This window comes from Peromyscus leucopus, chromosome 6 (assembly GCF_004664715.2).
Source record: "Peromyscus leucopus breed LL Stock chromosome 6, UCI_PerLeu_2.1, whole genome shotgun sequence".
Lineage (NCBI taxonomy): Eukaryota > Metazoa > Chordata > Mammalia > Rodentia > Cricetidae > Peromyscus > Peromyscus leucopus.
In genome coordinates, this window is record NC_051068.1 from 113,089,988 (window position 1) to 113,106,938 (window position 16,951).

The window sequence follows — 16,951 nt, forward strand, 5'->3', positions numbered from 1 at the left end:
CATGGTGTCTTTTCACAGCAGTAGAAACCCTAAGACAATGTCCATGGGAGATCTGCTTTAGAACTGTAGATACTAAAATCTTCAGATGTACAAGTTCCTTATATAACAACCATCATACTTTAATATAACTTAAGCACATCTCATATACTTAAACTATCTCAGATCCATAGAGTAACTAATGTGCTGCAAATAGTTGTTATGTTATACCACTAAGAGAATGATGACAAGGAAAATGTGTATTTTCAGTTCAGATACATTTTTTTCCCTGTAGTATTTTAAGTCCTAGGCTGACTAAATCCATGGAGGTACATTCCTGGATACGGGGTGGTATGGGGGATAGGTTGAATGTCTCATCTGTCCAAGCTATATATGATCACTCTGCAGCGTTTTAGAATGTGATGCATAAGGACTGTATCACAGTATTTTCCCTGGGAAAACAGTGGTTAAAGATGCAACGAAGTCACGCAAAGATGCTAAGAAGGTCACAGATCTGTTCACCTTGGAACTCTCTTCATTCCTATCACCAGTGCCTAGGATGACTGATACCATCATCACCACCTCTGTGCTGGAGCACCCAAATAACCTCTAACCCAGAGTTCTGGACTCCATTCTTACTCAGCATGGAAAAAATCAGTGTGGTCTGCTAAGCACATTAAAGCCATGCTGATCTTTCAATAGAGCAAATCTGCCTCAGCTAATACACAGATTACACATCTTGTAATAGCTTCCTTCCAGAAGCAAGCCACACTGATATCTCCAAGCACTTTCTGGCCAGCACCCCCACCCCATTAACCTACTTTCTTTCTTGCCTCTAAAATATCCCGAACAATGCACTTCCTTTAAGAAATCAAACTCTTGAGGTTTTTGGTTTTTTCTGTATATGCACAAACATTAAAACCTTTTTCTTGGATAAAATAAAACTTTACCTTAAACAAATATATTTTTCATCTCCAAACTGTATTCTTTATTCAAGTTTTATCTACTCCCTTTCTACTGACACAGACTTCCATATCTTCTGACCTAGGCCCTATAATCAGACTTAACTTTTCTGTGCATATGTTGCCAATTTCTATGCAATATAGTGGTGCTTTGCATTCAAATTTACTGTCCAAAGTAAGGGCAGGCCACACCCTTAATACTCCCACTGCACTCCATTACTTGGCTCCTTGAGTACAATGAATTCCTTACTTTTTTGAGAGAAAGAAAATTGTGGGATATTTGTACGCTGTGTGAATATGTATTGCTGTGATTGGTGTAATAAAAAGCTGAACAGGCAAGCCAGGCGGCGGCGGCGCACGCCTTTAATCCCAGCACTCGGGAGGCAGAGGAAGGCGAATCTCTGTGAGTTCGAGGCCAGCCTGGACTACTAAATGAGTCCCAGGAAAGGCGCAAAGCTACTCAGAGAAACCCTGTCTTGAAAAACCAAAAAAAAAAAAAAAAAAAAAAAAAAAAAAAAAAACTGAACAGCCAATAGCTAGGCAGGAGAATAGGTGGGATTTCTGGATACAGAGAGAGAAACTGGGAAGAAAAATCTAGGCAGTGATTTTTACCAGCAGACTTGGAGCGAGTCAGATTTGCCATACGAAGAAGAGGTAATCAAGCCACGTGGCAAAAGTATATTAAATACATATGGGTTAATTAAGTTATAAGAGCTGGTTGGGGAAAAGCCTAAGCTAAAGCCAAGCTTTCTTAATTAATAATAAGTCGGAGTCATTATTTGCCGGCTAGCTGTCCAAAGGTAATCCAACAAGAAAGCTTGCTATAGAAAATCTGGTCATGGTTAAATTATTGCTAATATTTTGAATTACTGGACAAGAAGACAGCATCAATTACAGTATTGCTTATGTTCACCACCTTTAGCATAATTTAATGATTCATGAGATTAGCATGCCCTTGTTCTTAGCACTTTGTTATTTTTAAATAGTTGATTTATTGGATACTGCTTTTGCCTTTGTTCAGAAACATTAAAGGAATTTCAAGCCCAATAGGAGGACTGAACACTATCACAAAAAAATGAAGGTTGTATCCCCTAAATTACATGAAGAGTTCCAAAATAAGACAAGTTGGTCTATGCACTCACTCACTGACATTTACCAAAGGAACTGTCACGTAATGGGCAGGTGCTCTAAAGCAAGGGTTGGTAAGTGTTGGCTGGGCCCATCAAGGGCTATAAAAATAGTGGTAGACGACACATAGAAACAGTTAAAATGAACATGATGAATTCAATGGTAACGGCATTCTCAAACGTGTATAGGACAAAGAATAAGTGCCTGGCTGGATGGCTCAATGAAACTGTACAAAGTGCCAAATGGTCTTTGAATAGAAGAGTTTCAGGAGTAGGAGGGCAGGCGAAGGACTTCACACAAGAGCAGTCTGTGCGAGGCATGGGGGTACATGAGTAAAGAATGCTAGGGACCTTAGCAGGATGGAGCTAGAAACAGGAGCAACCTTACAGGAGGAGGCTGCAGAAGACAGCTGAGACGAGGAGGAAACTCACCGAAGGCCCCACAAAAAAGCCACACTACCTGCAGCAGGGAGCTCAAAACATTTGCAGACATGGAAGCTATGTGGCATCTGTTTTGCTGGCTCATAACAGTATAAGTTATCGGCACTGCTAGGAAAGGATCAAAGGATGAAATCTGAACCCTTCTTGCCCTATCTTCTACACCCCAAGCACGTTAATACATCAGATCATCTGTTCATAACAGGGTCACAAAGGTACTTTAAGATCCTTATTTTATCAAAGAAATTGTAGGCTCAAAAGTGTTAGCCTCAGAGCTGGGCACAGTGCTACAAACCTATAATCAGAGCTGCTATGGAAGCAACAGTAGAAGAATCTCCAATTTGAAGTCTGCCTGAGCCATACAATGAGACCCTGCTTGAAAAACGAGAAACACTGGCCTTCTAAAACTCATATCCCGTGGGCACACATTATATACACCAGAGCCACCACCACCACCACACAACTGAGTTCAACGAACAATGGAGTCTGACCTAGTAAGGCACTGCTTGTATTCCAGCAAATTCATTTTCATTTTGTGTTTGATTAAGCTAATTAATGTATTCCAACACAAAATGGCCCTTTGTGCCTTCATGAAAATACGTGTTACTATATTTGGAAAGACAGTAATACTTTTATACATATATTTGCATCTAGTGAGTTCAGTTTACCTAATCTGGTAATCATAACTCACTAGGAATCTAGAAAAAGCATTACATAGCAAATTAGGTCACATACAAAAACACAGAAATATATTTTTAAACTCTTACTATTAAATTTACAAAGGTTTAAAATACTCAGCTAACCATTTATTTATATACAATATGAAGCTTTCATGAATTAAAAATTTAATAGATATATAAATATTGAGGCTGAAGGACATAGCTCAGTGGTATGGCACATGCCTAGCATGTGAGACCCTGGGTTTAATCTCCAGCTCTGCAAACAAACAAAAGTGAATTCCATATAGGCTTTAAAAAACAGAAATCTCAATTCTGACAAATAACAAGGAAAAAAATCACCTTTTAATGCCCTTCTCTAGATTCAGGTCACTGTTTTGAAAGAGATCATTCCATGTCATTCATGAAAGTCATTTTACAGAGACACCAGCGAGCAGGTAGTAGTACTGCTGCTGACTTACTCCAAACTCAACTCGGATTCTTACTTCTTTTGTATTAATATTTTCACGCAGACTATGAGCTTTTAAACACTTTGCATCTTAAAATATTTAGCTTTTTGTGAATGGCTTGCAAGTTTAATGATTAAATGAGGTGGCAGTGATGATGGGGGGGGAGACATTAAACTATATGCATAATCCAATTTAAACTATAATGCTGCCACAAACACACTGTCCCGGCCTAGTGTCACTGTGGTTCTGAACGGTGTCTGAGTACTACAAGCTATACACCACCACAAGGAAAGCATCAAAGATTTAAAGACAGAACTTCAGGAGACTTATAGAAGCAAAGCCCAGGCTCAGAATACAACAGGAGGTCTTATAATGTCCACAAACCTTTTTTTTTGGGTTTTTTTTTTTTTTTTTTTTTTTTTTTTTTTTTTTTTTTAATCATTGTGAGTGTCTCACAGAGATCGCTTCTGTTGTATTAAGTGCCACTACAAACCTTTTAAATGAAGTCCTTCTTTTATTTTGATTTGATTTTTAAGGACATTACCAATGCAATAAACAAAAAGCACAACTGAAATACATTTTAAAATCAGAGTCTTTCAAGCTGTTTTTTAAATGGTAAAGCATAACGAGAAAACCACTTCCTCACTATTTAACCCAATGCATATCTGTGTGCTAGCCTGTGAACATACCCACATTTTCTTACATAGGTATATCAAGAAACATGTTTATAAAATGACAATTATTCATATATTTTAAAATAGCACATCAAAATACTCTGGTATGTTCTGCACCATTCTACTTCATTTGGGGGGCATGCTCCTACATACAAAAGTACAAAATTCTAACACAATAAAGTAATGAATCTTTTAAGAAATGGAAGTGCCCATTACTGATTCAATCATCAAACACTGTATACATGTGCCAAATTATCAGAATGTACCCCATAAACATGTACAAATAAGTCCCAACAATAAAGCTAAAATAAACGCTATCTCCAAATAATAAAACTGATTTCAGAATCAACTGTGGTGATCAGACCAGAAGTCGGTGACTTTGATCCTCTCTCCAAGACAACGAATTATTTTAAAATAATTCACTTGGTAGCAGGCTAAGATAAATCTGTTTCTCTTTCCTTTTCGGGCACTAGAGCAAAGCTATGAACTAACTAGAAAAACAAGCATGACGTTCTTAGTGTGGCGGCAGCAAGGTCACCTGCTTTAATGCTTTGAGTCACAGAGCCCAGGGACCTGCACTGTCAGGTTCTGCACCCTTTGACCTGCTGCATTCACAGGTGAACCGTGAAGCCAGCGACGACCACCACCACGGCCTCATTCCAAAGGACTTCAAATCTTCATTAGGAAGCTCTTAGAACTGCCAAATACTCACAGTAGATTCTAAAGGGTTGCATTTTGCTTTTGTAAATGACATACTTCCAGGTATGATATAATAAAAAAAAAAAAATGAGGGCCTGAGAATTAGATTTTTTTAAATCTCTATAAAATAATGTAAATTAATTAGCATTCATCATTATGAAAACATTAAATGCTTATTTTTAGGTCCGCATACTAAGGTAACAGCATTATCTCAAAAGTATTTTCTAATTTGAGCTTAAAGGTCATGATGTAATCCAGTTACAATTTCACAACAGAAAAATATTTTTGTTTGGTAATACTGTTTTATGTTATATGATAAATATTTTACCAGGTTATAATATTTCTAGTATTAAATTACCAATGGTTTCTACAAAAATATCATGTTTAAATACTAAGCATGCAGGTCATGATTACAGTTGCTGTTGTCTGGTTTGATTAGTCTATTAGACTCAGCCAAGAAAGGATTCTATCGCCCTCTTGTGGAAATTTTAATGTAGTGTCTCCTCCAGGAATCCTTACTTGAATGCCGTAATTATCATCTATGTTTTTGTTTTTTCTGTCAGCACTTCAGTTTTGACCTTAGGAATGTAGCATTTTTTATTTTATAAGACATTGTCCCCTCACTTTCCAATTATATCAAAGTCCTGTTTTTTCTTAAAATTATTTTTGGCATTTAATGCATGTGCAAAATAACTATGACGAGTCCCTGTCATCATACAAGGACTTGAAATAAATGGAAATAACTCAGTATATCGAAGCTTTATCACATTTTCCTCCCAGAGGAATAGGTCTTGCTATGTCAATGACCAACAAGCATCAGAAGCCACTATTAGTCCGAGCATTTTGTTTTTAGAAATAACACAGCAGTCTAATTTCTTTTAAAGAAGTCTGTATCATATGCAATGGCCTATCTTTCCATCATAACACAGATACAGCCAGCCCTCCATGCTGAGGTTTCTATATTGACAAGTTCGGCCAATAGTGGATAGAAAATATTTGTGGAGAAAAAGAAATATGTACTAACCATCTACAAACTTCTTTTTCATGTCATATTTCCTGAACACTACAGTGTAACAATGTTTGCACATCACTTACATTATACTAGCGTAGGTGTTCTGGGGATAGTTTAAGGTAGGAGGATGTGTGTATACTTTGGGGACTCACCGAGTTTCAAGGGTTGAAAGCATGAATGTAGATGGAGGACTACTCACTGGGTTATGGTCAACTTAATTAGTGGTTACATCATTGACAAAATAGTGTGCCCATCCCTGGCAACCTGCTAAATGTTACCAACTTCCCAGGGAGGGGTGGGGTCTCATGAGCCTCTTTCAAAACCAGTATGGAATAGTGATGGTCAGTCTTGTGCATGGAGCTCTGGTACTGCTCTTGGTGAATGGGAAAAGTGGGGAATAGACTAAAGATATAGGGATCGGGAAAGACTTTCTGAATAGGATTCTGACTATTTAGAAAACAAGGCCAATAACTGATAAATGTGACTCCATGAAATTAAAAAGCTTGTGTACAATAAAGGAAATGGTAAAGTAAATCAAGTCAAGTAAAGGGGCCCCTACAGAACGAGAAAACAACTTTTACCAGGCTATATCTAATAGAGGACTGATTTCTAGAGAAGACAAAGAACTCAAAAACTAAACATCAAGAAAACAAATAACCCAATCCCCAAATGGGTATTAGAACTGAACAGAGTTCTTTGTGAGAAGAAATACAAATGGCTAATAAGGTGTTCAACATCTTTGGCCATCAGGGAATGCAAACATCATGTCATTTCAAACAAGGGATTTGTGCATGTGCACGTGAGCCTTGGGTCAATCTTCCACACACAGTGAGGGGCAAAAGAACTTGGAGCTTCTCCACAGAATCAACAGCATATGACACACACCACTCTGACACAAAGTACATATGTCACCACACAGTGACGAGGGTCTGAGCCATAGCAATGGCTCTCAGGACAAAGGAGAGAAAGTGCTTGATGAAGACTAAGATGAAGACTACAACGGACAGCCAGTTGGTATTAGTCACTGTGAGAATTAGCAGTGGGGTCTGAAGTTCTCAATATGCTGCTGATGACTGAGTGCATATGCCATTCCCTAGGGTAGGAAATCACACTTCTGACACACTGCATTTGAAATATTACCACAGCACAGCAAACATGTCAATGGGCTTGAGGACACCGGAGGTCACCGGATACACGAGTGTAAATAATGGTCAGGCAGTAAAAAGAACTCAGACGACAGCATCACCCAGGAGAAGGGAAAATTCCAGGAAGATGTGAAGCTGAACTTGGGCTTGGCAACACTTCTCTATCGTCTCATCCTTCTTGTGATAGCAGTTGTTTGTGGGTATGCTTGTGCTTGTGCGTGTACACATGCTGTGAAGGCCTAGGGTCAACCTTGGGGCTGATTTCCAGGTGTCAGCTATCTTGTTTCATGAGACAGGGTCTCTCACTGGCCTGGGACTTGCTGAACAGGCAGAGTGAGCAGGCTAGCGAATGCTAGGGATCCTCCTGTTTCAGTTCCCCGATGCTGGGATTACAAGCACACACACAACTATGCAAGCTTTCTTATGGAATTCTGGGGACCAAACTCAGATCTTCTGGCTGATGTGGTAAGCCCCTGACTAAGTTACCTCCTTACTCCTAACAGAGCAACTTTTCTCATATAACCATAAGAGTGGCTTATGTTGGAGAAACAGTCAGTGGTTTAGACTTCCTGCATTGTATGTATCAGAAGATCAAGGGTCAGAGGTGAGTCATTTTATTGAACATTCTGACTGAGAATTCACTTTTCTTCACTGAGCCTGAGATGTTATGTGTAAGTATTTAAATACCCTGTTTCTAGTGTTTTGTCCTCCTGCCTTTTTGCTTTATACTTCTCCAGAACAAGCAAAGGGCAATTATAGGAGGCACAGAGGATAGTGGCGAGGCATTCTGAAGAGCAAAGCAACCACTGACATTCTTTATAGTTCTTCCCAAATCTTAAATGGCTGACAATGGTTTTCACTAGCAAAGTCTATCATACACGCTAGAACACATTTTCATTCAAGAAAAGCCAAGAGTAAGTTTTTTTTTTTTTTTTTTTTTTTTTGAATACCTGCTTGGCTTGGACGCTGCCAGTTCGGTGACTTGATGGCGCTGGTGGATCCTACAGGCTTGAAGGCAGCCGCGGTCCTGAGGCCGGCCACCCCTGGCTTGCTGGAACCTGGGCTCTCTAGGCTCTCAGACTTGCTCAGAGGCGAAGCTCCTGGAGACGCTGACTGCTGAGAGGGCTCCTGAGTGCTACTGTAGGGAAGGGAAGGAGACAGCTGTGGTGAGGGCAACAATCTAATTCAGCGACAACTCTTTCTTTTCCAAATCTTTCATAGTTTTACGGAAAACAAAATAGGGATGGATTTTTCTTTACGAAAAAGGAAACTCTGAAAGTGACTAGAACACATGGAACATTCAAGTGGAAAGGGGAACACTGGTGGCGGAAAGTGTAAGTGGTGAGACAGACAAGAGTAAAGGAGAGCAAACAAAACAAAGTCTAAATGAAAATGCCACAAGGACGCCCATTACTTTACATGCAAATAATTCTGAAATCATGAAGGACTTCTCTATGTCAGGGAGAAAGAGCAGGTAACATTTGTTTTGAATGTGGGAAATTATTTTCAAAGAGTCTACAACAAGAAATTGCACTACTGAAAATTATATAAGCAATCTTTGCAGTGGCGGATTTGCCTTCTATTCCCATCTTAACACTTCAGAAGAACCATCATATCCAGACCATTAGTTTCTGTAGTACCCCTGATAACGATGAAATGGATCAAAGTTGCTCTTTTTACCCTTTCTTCTGGTGCTTCATGAACTGTTCCTGACACCTGACCAGCCACCCTTTTCCACTGCAGCCAATTATCCAGTAGTATTTAGACACCTACCATATGCCAGCTGCTGTAGCAAAGAGACAGTACCTCCTGCCCTGTAGAACGTCCAGTGTTCTGGGTTCATAACACCAGGAAGGAAGAGACTCAGCCACCATGATCTCTTAATCAGTTAATTGACTATCAGAGGCCTTACCTGTGCTGGATCCAGTTTGGTTTAGAGGGTCATGTAGCTTTTATAAACCATTTGTCATTTATAATCATACATGTATCTTCAGAGTGAGTAATAATTTGAGGAGCCCCAAACTATAAAATACATGCTTTGGAATCACACAGTAATGTGAAAGTGGTCATTTTTCTAAACTGTGGTGTATGATGATGATGATGATGATGATGATGATGATGATGATGATAAAAACTTCCCATTATTATTAAGCTTTTCAATCCAGACAGCTTAAATAATTCCATGCACAGAAGTTTAATTCCTTTAATAACTGAAATAAACAGCTAGAGGAAGAGACTACCAAAATTAGGATTCTTTATTAATGACTTCAGTAAAATACTATACAATGTATGTTTACTTCAGTTACATTTCAGGTTCACTACCTACTACATTACCAAATGATTGAGAGTACCTACTTCCCTAATGCCTCTTGAATCTCAGTTAACATTTAGGATGACAGACATGTGACTGCCTAGCCTTAGGAAGGTCTATTTGCAAAGCCTTGTGGGAGTTTGGTTGGGTAAACTGTCCCCTACAATGAGTGACTCACTGTCTGAAACTGTGTAAGCAATATGGCTTATACTGACACCTGTTTTCATTTCAGGAGTCTAGAATTTTGGCACCACCTAGACACAGAGTGCCTAATGTAATGTGCTCCAATAAAACCTTTTGTCCATTTCTAATGGGCTTCTGTGGCAGATACTACTGTGCACATTTGTTATAACCCCTGCCGCAGGAATAAAGCTTATTCATGGGAGTTCACTAGTAAAGGATCCCTGCAAAGTCCAAGCCTGATTACTGTCAGGCTTCACCCCAAGACTTTTTTTTTTTTTTTTTTTTTTTTTTGCTTCTTCCTTTCTTTCCTTTCCTTTTTCTTCTTCTTCTTCTTTTTTTTTTAACGTGAACAAGTACATAGGAATCATGTGGGTCCTTATAGTGAAAATGAAACACCTAGGAGTAGACCAGAATATTTGACCCTAAACAATTTCTAGAAATCATAGAATACTTGAATTTTATTGAAATAGTTTTCCCTATTTTAGTTTTCTCAATTTTTTTTTTTTTTTTTTTTTTTTTTTTTTTTTTTTTTTTGGTTTTTCGAGACAGGGTTTCTCTGTGTAGCTTTGCGCCTTTCCTGGATCTCACGCTGTAGACCAGGCTGGCCTCGAACTCACAAAGATCTGCCCGTCTCTGCCTCCCGAGTGCTGGGATTAAAGGCATGCGCCACCACCGCTCGGCCACTAGTTTTCTCATATTTAAGTTTAACACTGCCATCATCTTCTACTATTTCTTATTAGTTTAATGAGAAGTTAAAACCTGCTAAATGTTAAAACATACTATCCAATGAAAAATTTAAGAATTTTAATAATTCTTATATATAAATAGTAAAAAAGTGCTCCTTAATAGGAATGTTGAACACACATAAAGGCAACATGGAAACAGTGCAAAGATTACTGAACAGTGGATAAATGAACATCATTTAAAGGCTTTGGGATAGACCATTATTTTACTTCTATAGGTTATTATCTAAACTTTAAATAAGGCAATTAATACTCTGGAGATAAAAGTCCCATTCAGCTCAAATAGTTAAATATAAGGTGCTTAGCCTATTTAGGGCATAGAATGTGAGCTTAACATGTGAAAGGCTAATAAACATATCCAAATAATAAGATAACTATCTTTAATAAATTTATTCATTATGAATAAATTACTTTAAAATATTATATAAAAGAACTTTCTGAGATTAAATTACTCATATGGATCATACAAAAATAATGAGCTAGATAATTGCAACTCTAAAAAAGGAGCTTATATCAAAAATGAAATTCAGAAATACTAAAGTTCGAATCATTGCCATTTAATCATCTGAAGGAATTAAAATTTACTTCTAGGATACCTGCCATACTTGTGATGCAGTAAACTGAATGACAGGCATCCAGTGCCAAGGCTTGGGAGTCTGGTTGTCAGAAGTAGCAATACTAGATGGCTCAAGGGATGAGAAGACCCTGAGTAGCCTTGGCAACACTTGTGCATCTTTGTGGCCGGCTATATGTGGTTATTTGTGGTGTACTCCTCAATCTGCAGCAGGATGCATGCAGTTCGACAAAGGAAGCAATCCTAATATGGAAAACCACTCAAAGCACAAACCCTGTGCCTTACAAACTGACAGTCCTGTCTCAGCTGAGAGGCACTCAGGCAGACGATGGAAACACTGAAGTGGGCATGGCCATTAAGAGAGCAGAGAGCTGAGTTACAGTGTACTACACTTACTGCCCCCCCCCCAGACTTTGGACACCAGGTACCCCTGTCCACCTTCATTTGCAAGCACCCAAATTCTACATCTAGGTAAAAGAAGGAATAATATCATCCTCCTCGCACTGGGCTCTATGGCAAGTGGTGATATACTATTTTCTATTTAATCACTCAAGCTTCTAGATGTAGAAGCACTACTTCTAGAAGTACAGTTACTACAGCTGTAGCCATCTGATAAAGTCAGGAGTCCACTATAGTTCACATGTTGGCACAATTACTCATAACTTCATACCAAACATCAAGTGTGCTGGTGAAAGATATCACAAGGATTAAAAGGTGAGTTGATGGGTAAATAAAACAGCATGCACGTGCACGAGCATTACAGTGAAATTGCAGCTAGATGAAATTAGATAAGTCAGTTCTATGATTTTCTGTCTGGCCTGTTACCATAGTAATACGTTGTTAGAGGAAGCAAACCTCTGCATGCCATGTTCCTTCCCAAAGTACCTGCTTTTCTTAACACGGATAGAGCCACTTGACTTCTCGGAGGACTGAAGACAGGAAAAAGCTAGAGGCTTGGGAACAGTGCTGATGCAAAGCGCATCCAGGAGGGACTGAGAGTTTTCAGGGCCGGAGAGCCTGGCAAGCATTCAGAGAAGGACTTCAGTGAAAACTCGCGGTATCCGCAGAAGAAAGTGGTTTTTCAGTCTATGATCTGAAATATTCTCTTAAGAGTGTGAGAGAAACGGGGAAAAGGAAGAGAGAAAAGAAGTGCAAAGTAGTGGGGAAAGATGAAGAGAAACGCTATGCATTCATCTTATTATTTTACTCATTGATATAAAATTGATGAAATTTGACTGGGCACATGCCTTTAATCCCAGTACTTGGGAGGTAGAGTCAGGTGGATCTCTGTGAGGTTGAGGCCATCCTGGTCTACATAGTGAGTTCCAGGATGGCTAAGTCTATGCACAGAGACCCTGTCTCAAAACAAAACAAAAACCAAAAAACAATTGATGGAATTTTCACTATAATCATGAAAGGCTAGCTTTTAAGCATTTAAATCCATAAATGTGATAGGAACAATACAGAAACAAAACTCACAAAAGGGCCATTTCAGAGAGCAATGAGGCTTTAGTCCACCAATGCTGTGGAATAAGATAGTCTCAACAGATAACTTAATTTCTTTCTGATTCTGCCTCAACTACAACAACTGAAAGCTATAAGACTCTAAGACTGTAAGAACACAGGATATAATAATGGGCACAACGGAGAGATACACATAAGTGGTGGCCGTGAAAAGAGAGACAGGGATGCTTTTAAAGAACATTCTCCAGTCCCATGGATTTCCCCACACCCTGTGTGCAATGCTCACCACACCAAGGGGAGCTCACTTCAGAACCCTGCTTCCGGACGGAGCAGGTCTGTTCCCTCTGGAGTGAGCTGCCAGACACTGGAGGATGCTGGGACCACAGACAGACATGACACACACAATTCTACCTGGTTTTTGCAGCGAGAACGGCAGACACAGTGGCAGCCGCACCACTGACAACTGCAGCACTGTATCTAGCAGGAGGGGAGAAGGCAGAAAAGTTTCCAGAACCTTCCACAGAGCCTTCTACAGTCCTTGTAGAGCTGCTTACACTGACAGGGAAAGAAAGAGGGCAGGAGGAAATGAAAGTAAGAAAAGGCAGCAGGATGAACACAAGTCAGCGTCACTCTAATCAGCAGTAGACACAGTGATCTACTTGAAGGTGTGACGGGTGCTCAGGTACTTACGCATCATGTCTGCAATCCCAGAGATTCAAATTTAATGTGCAAGTCTACCTAAAACAGATTGCTTCCCACCAAGCGCTCTAACATGTCAATTATGTCCAGTCCTACTATAAGTACATTGAAATTTACATGTCACATTTTTGAAGAGTGATACATAAACAACTAAGTAAAAAACGAATCTGAAAATAAAGGCTGTGTTTCTATAAGCAGAGATAAGGGGGTTTTCCTAAACAGAGAAGTGTTGTCTGGGAGGAGACATACACCAAGGACATGACATTTTAAATGAGATGTGTCTTTAGAAGCAGAACTGCCTACATGTTCAGAAGTAGCGACATTTATTAACATGACAAACATATAATTTTAAAATAATCTAAGTTAAATTATTCTGGATGCTAAGAATCTTTGCAAAAATAAACATTAATTACAAGAATATAAATTACCAAAACATTACCTTCTTTGCAAAGTTCTCCATTTCTATTTTGAGTTAGCTCTGTAAGATTTTTAGATGAGATTAAATTTCATATTCAGAAAAGTCCTTATGACTTAAAATAATTATTTTTTTTTTCAAACAGTAAAATATAGGGGCAGAAATTCACATTCTAGAAATAGGAATGCAGTACTCTCAAAATTGGTTATCAAATTTTAATTGAGGGTTTTTAATTAAATGGGATAGTCTAAAAACATGGTGTGGGATTTGCTTATCTTCCTCTTTGGGTGTAAGTTACTATAACATCACTATAACATTATAACTACTTTTTCGTTTTAAAAGTTTGTGAAAATCAGCCGCCCCCAACACATTATGAGCCAAGTTCAACACAGGTTATTAAGAACTCAGCTTAAGAAACTATGAGACTGGACCTAAGTCTACTCTCTCTTCTAAAGAATTTGATAAGCCCCCAACTCCACCAATGTAACTTTATAAACCACTGGAAGAAAACTGAAGAAACTACAGGAAGTCAGTTTAACATATTATATAGAAGCAAAGGATGATGTACACATTTGTAAATAATCCATGAAATGGGATTGTATGGCTAAGTTTGAACAACTTCTATGAATAGTTAGAAAAAGAAGAATGGGGCCAGGAGAGAGAAGTTAAAGATGCTTTCAATGCAGAGTGAGGAAGTGTGAGTGCTAAGGTGAAGAACAGGTACCTAGTGATTTAATGTTTGTTTGTGTTTCTGAATCACTCTGCATCTTTGAATCAGCAGTTGCCAATGGTGAAAAGTGATGGTGAAAAATAGAAACAAGGTATAAAATAGTCAGCTAAAAATACATCAGCTAACTCATCCTGTAGTTGGGAGAAGAGGAAACTAATGAAGTTCCTCCATCCAATGGTAAAAGGAATTATATGAAAGAATTATCAACATCTTACAGGTGGTATCTTTTGCCTCTATAGTCTGAGAACATGTCTGGGACTTTTGGAACATGTCTCTCTTCTTTCAGAGGTACATGATTGAATTTAAGAACAGACTTAAGCCAAACTCAGTTAATTTAGCAAATCGCAAAGTGAATAAACAAGACACAAATTTCCTCATTCTATATTAGATGTTAACAACCAAACCAAAGCATACTAGAATATAAAAAGCAGTGTAAAGCAGTGTTTGGAGCCTGAGTATGTCCACACATAATGACATCAGCTTCTTAATCCATGATTGTGCTCTCATTTCAGTGAGTTTAGTATTGAAATTCACAGCAGCATTGAAACAGAGACAACCGAGAAGGAAAGAACTCTACCTAGAGTAAGTGGCTGCTACTTTAGAAAATGTGGCCACTTGACTATGAATATTTAACACCTGGGGAGCAGCAGGTGGGTGAGGTCCACTCTTAAGTAGGTCTTCCAGAGAACTGTCAAACCTATGTTTTCAGAAGTGGAAAAAAAAAAAAAAAAAAAAAAAAAAAAAAAAAAAAAAAAAAAAAAAAAAAAAAAAAAAACAAGGCAAAGGACAGATTAATGAAAAGTTGAGGTCATGTTCACCATGTATACCATCATGTAAGTGTCAATAATTCACATCTGAGAATCCTCTAGTTCAGTGGTTCTCAACCTGTGGGTCATAACCTCCTTGGGGTCTCATATCAGATATTCTACATATCAGATCTAAAATAGTAGCAAAATTACAGTTATGAAGTATCAATGAAATAATTTTATGGTTGGGGATCACTAAGACATGAGGAACTGTGTTAAAGAGTTGCAGCATTAGGAAGGTTGGTTCTTATTTTTTAGTTCTGTGTCTACAAACCAAAACAAACACTGCCCCTGACACCAAATATAGGCTATTCTTCTCCCAAATCATTCAACATAGCTACAGCCATGTGAAAAAAAGATTATGCTGAAAAGGGAAAGGTGAATGAAAATTCCCATTCACTGACTATATAGTTTTGACTTACTTAAGAAAACTTAAGCTTCAAGAACTTATTAAGTGGTCCAACACTGCACAGAGTAAAGGTCAAATGGAATTTGGACCAAGTCTGCCCTTACTATTTCCACTGGCTTGTAGTACTACAAGAGAGCAGACAGGAGTAAGTCAAACATTTTTTGTAGATCTGAAATCATGTGGATGGTATTCATAATGATGTATATAAAGAAAGTAGTTTATCTAATTATATAGCCAACAGTTGCAAGCAGCTTGGTGCTTTTTATCTAATTAAAATTTTTTATTATAACACTTGTATACAAGTTATTGTATTGACATTCTCAATTCATACGCATCCCTTTTTAACTATTACATTTTCATATATATAATATAAAGATGGTTTCTGATCAAAGTCATCTGTTATCCGCTTGTATCCTCCCTCACCAAACTCCTTCCCAAATCTCTCCCCTATTTTCCTGTTTTGTTGCTGTTGTATTTTTCCTGTTTTTTTTTAATGTCTATAGGATGTCAATATTAAATTTAGAAAAGATATTACCAGGTAAAGAAAAGGTAGAAACAGCAAAGCATTGGATTCAAAGCAAGCACCAAATCTAACACCGGAAGGAATTAAACAAGAAAAAAACAAAATTACCCATTTTCTACAAAGTCCATATATGGGAAAATGGAACGGATCAGCTATATTACACTGATTCTTGCATGGAAAATATAACATTAAAGTAAAGAAAAAGAAAAGGAGGGCTTCTAGTCTTAGTTTTCATTTAGAATTGGTCTTCTCTTTACTAAAGTGCTGAAAAGCTAGAAACAACTTGAGAAGGTGCCATACAGAAATAAAGTATTATGAGAGGCACAGAAAAGGATAAAGAAATTATACAACACAGCACAATGGACAAAAACAGACACCATTTCCTTTTGCAAAGCCACAAATGAAGAATAGTTTTCACACTTTTAAAAAGTTTTTTTTTTTTCCCGAAATTAAGAACATTTCACATGACCTACATGAAAAGTATACGGCATTCATATTTTGGCATGTACACATAAAGTTTTATTGGGATACTAGTAAACTCATTCATTTATGTATGTATTATGTATGTCTGGCCATTTCAGACTATGTGGAGAGTTGACAAGTTATGGCACACTTTTACTCACAAAACCCAATGTGTGCTGTGACCTGGACATTTATTAAGCCAAAAAAACAAAAACAAAAACAAAAAAACCCCAAAAGGCTGCTGAGCTTTGTCCCAGAGAAAGAACAGCACATTGCTACCAGACTGTCCTTTTCAAGTACCCTTGTCACGTATTAAGTCTTCCAGCACCGATCTAACGCTAGCTGACTGTGCTAGCTGCTCTCCAGTGCTCTCACTGAGCACCTCCTCTCTCTCTAGCTTTCCATTTCTTCTCGAAACAGACCACATGCTACTACTCTGTTTTTCCATACCTCTCTGGATCACACCTCACTGG

General features: G+C 38.2%; 1 protein-coding gene across 7 annotated transcripts in view; it reads right to left on the reverse strand.

The window, feature by feature from the left end:
* The window catches only part of Pdlim5 (PDZ and LIM domain 5), a 169,671-nt gene that overhangs the window by 33,923 nt on the left and 118,797 nt on the right, over positions 1 to 16,951 (reverse strand). For 4 of the 7 annotated variants that reach the window (XM_037207140.1, XM_028855381.2, XM_028855380.2 and 1 more), the window contains 4 exons: positions 14,856 to 14,975; positions 12,846 to 12,989; positions 11,856 to 11,987; positions 8,110 to 8,297 (listed from right to left, as the gene is read on the reverse strand). In XM_037207140.1, coding sequence (XP_037063035.1) covers positions 8,110 to 8,297; positions 11,856 to 11,987; positions 12,846 to 12,989; positions 14,856 to 14,975 — 584 coding nt within the window. The remainder of the gene's footprint in view (positions 1 to 8,109; positions 8,298 to 11,855; positions 11,988 to 12,845; positions 12,990 to 14,855; positions 14,976 to 16,951) is intronic. The other 3 variants (XM_028855384.2, XM_028855383.2, XM_028855382.2) reach the window with 1 other exon arrangement.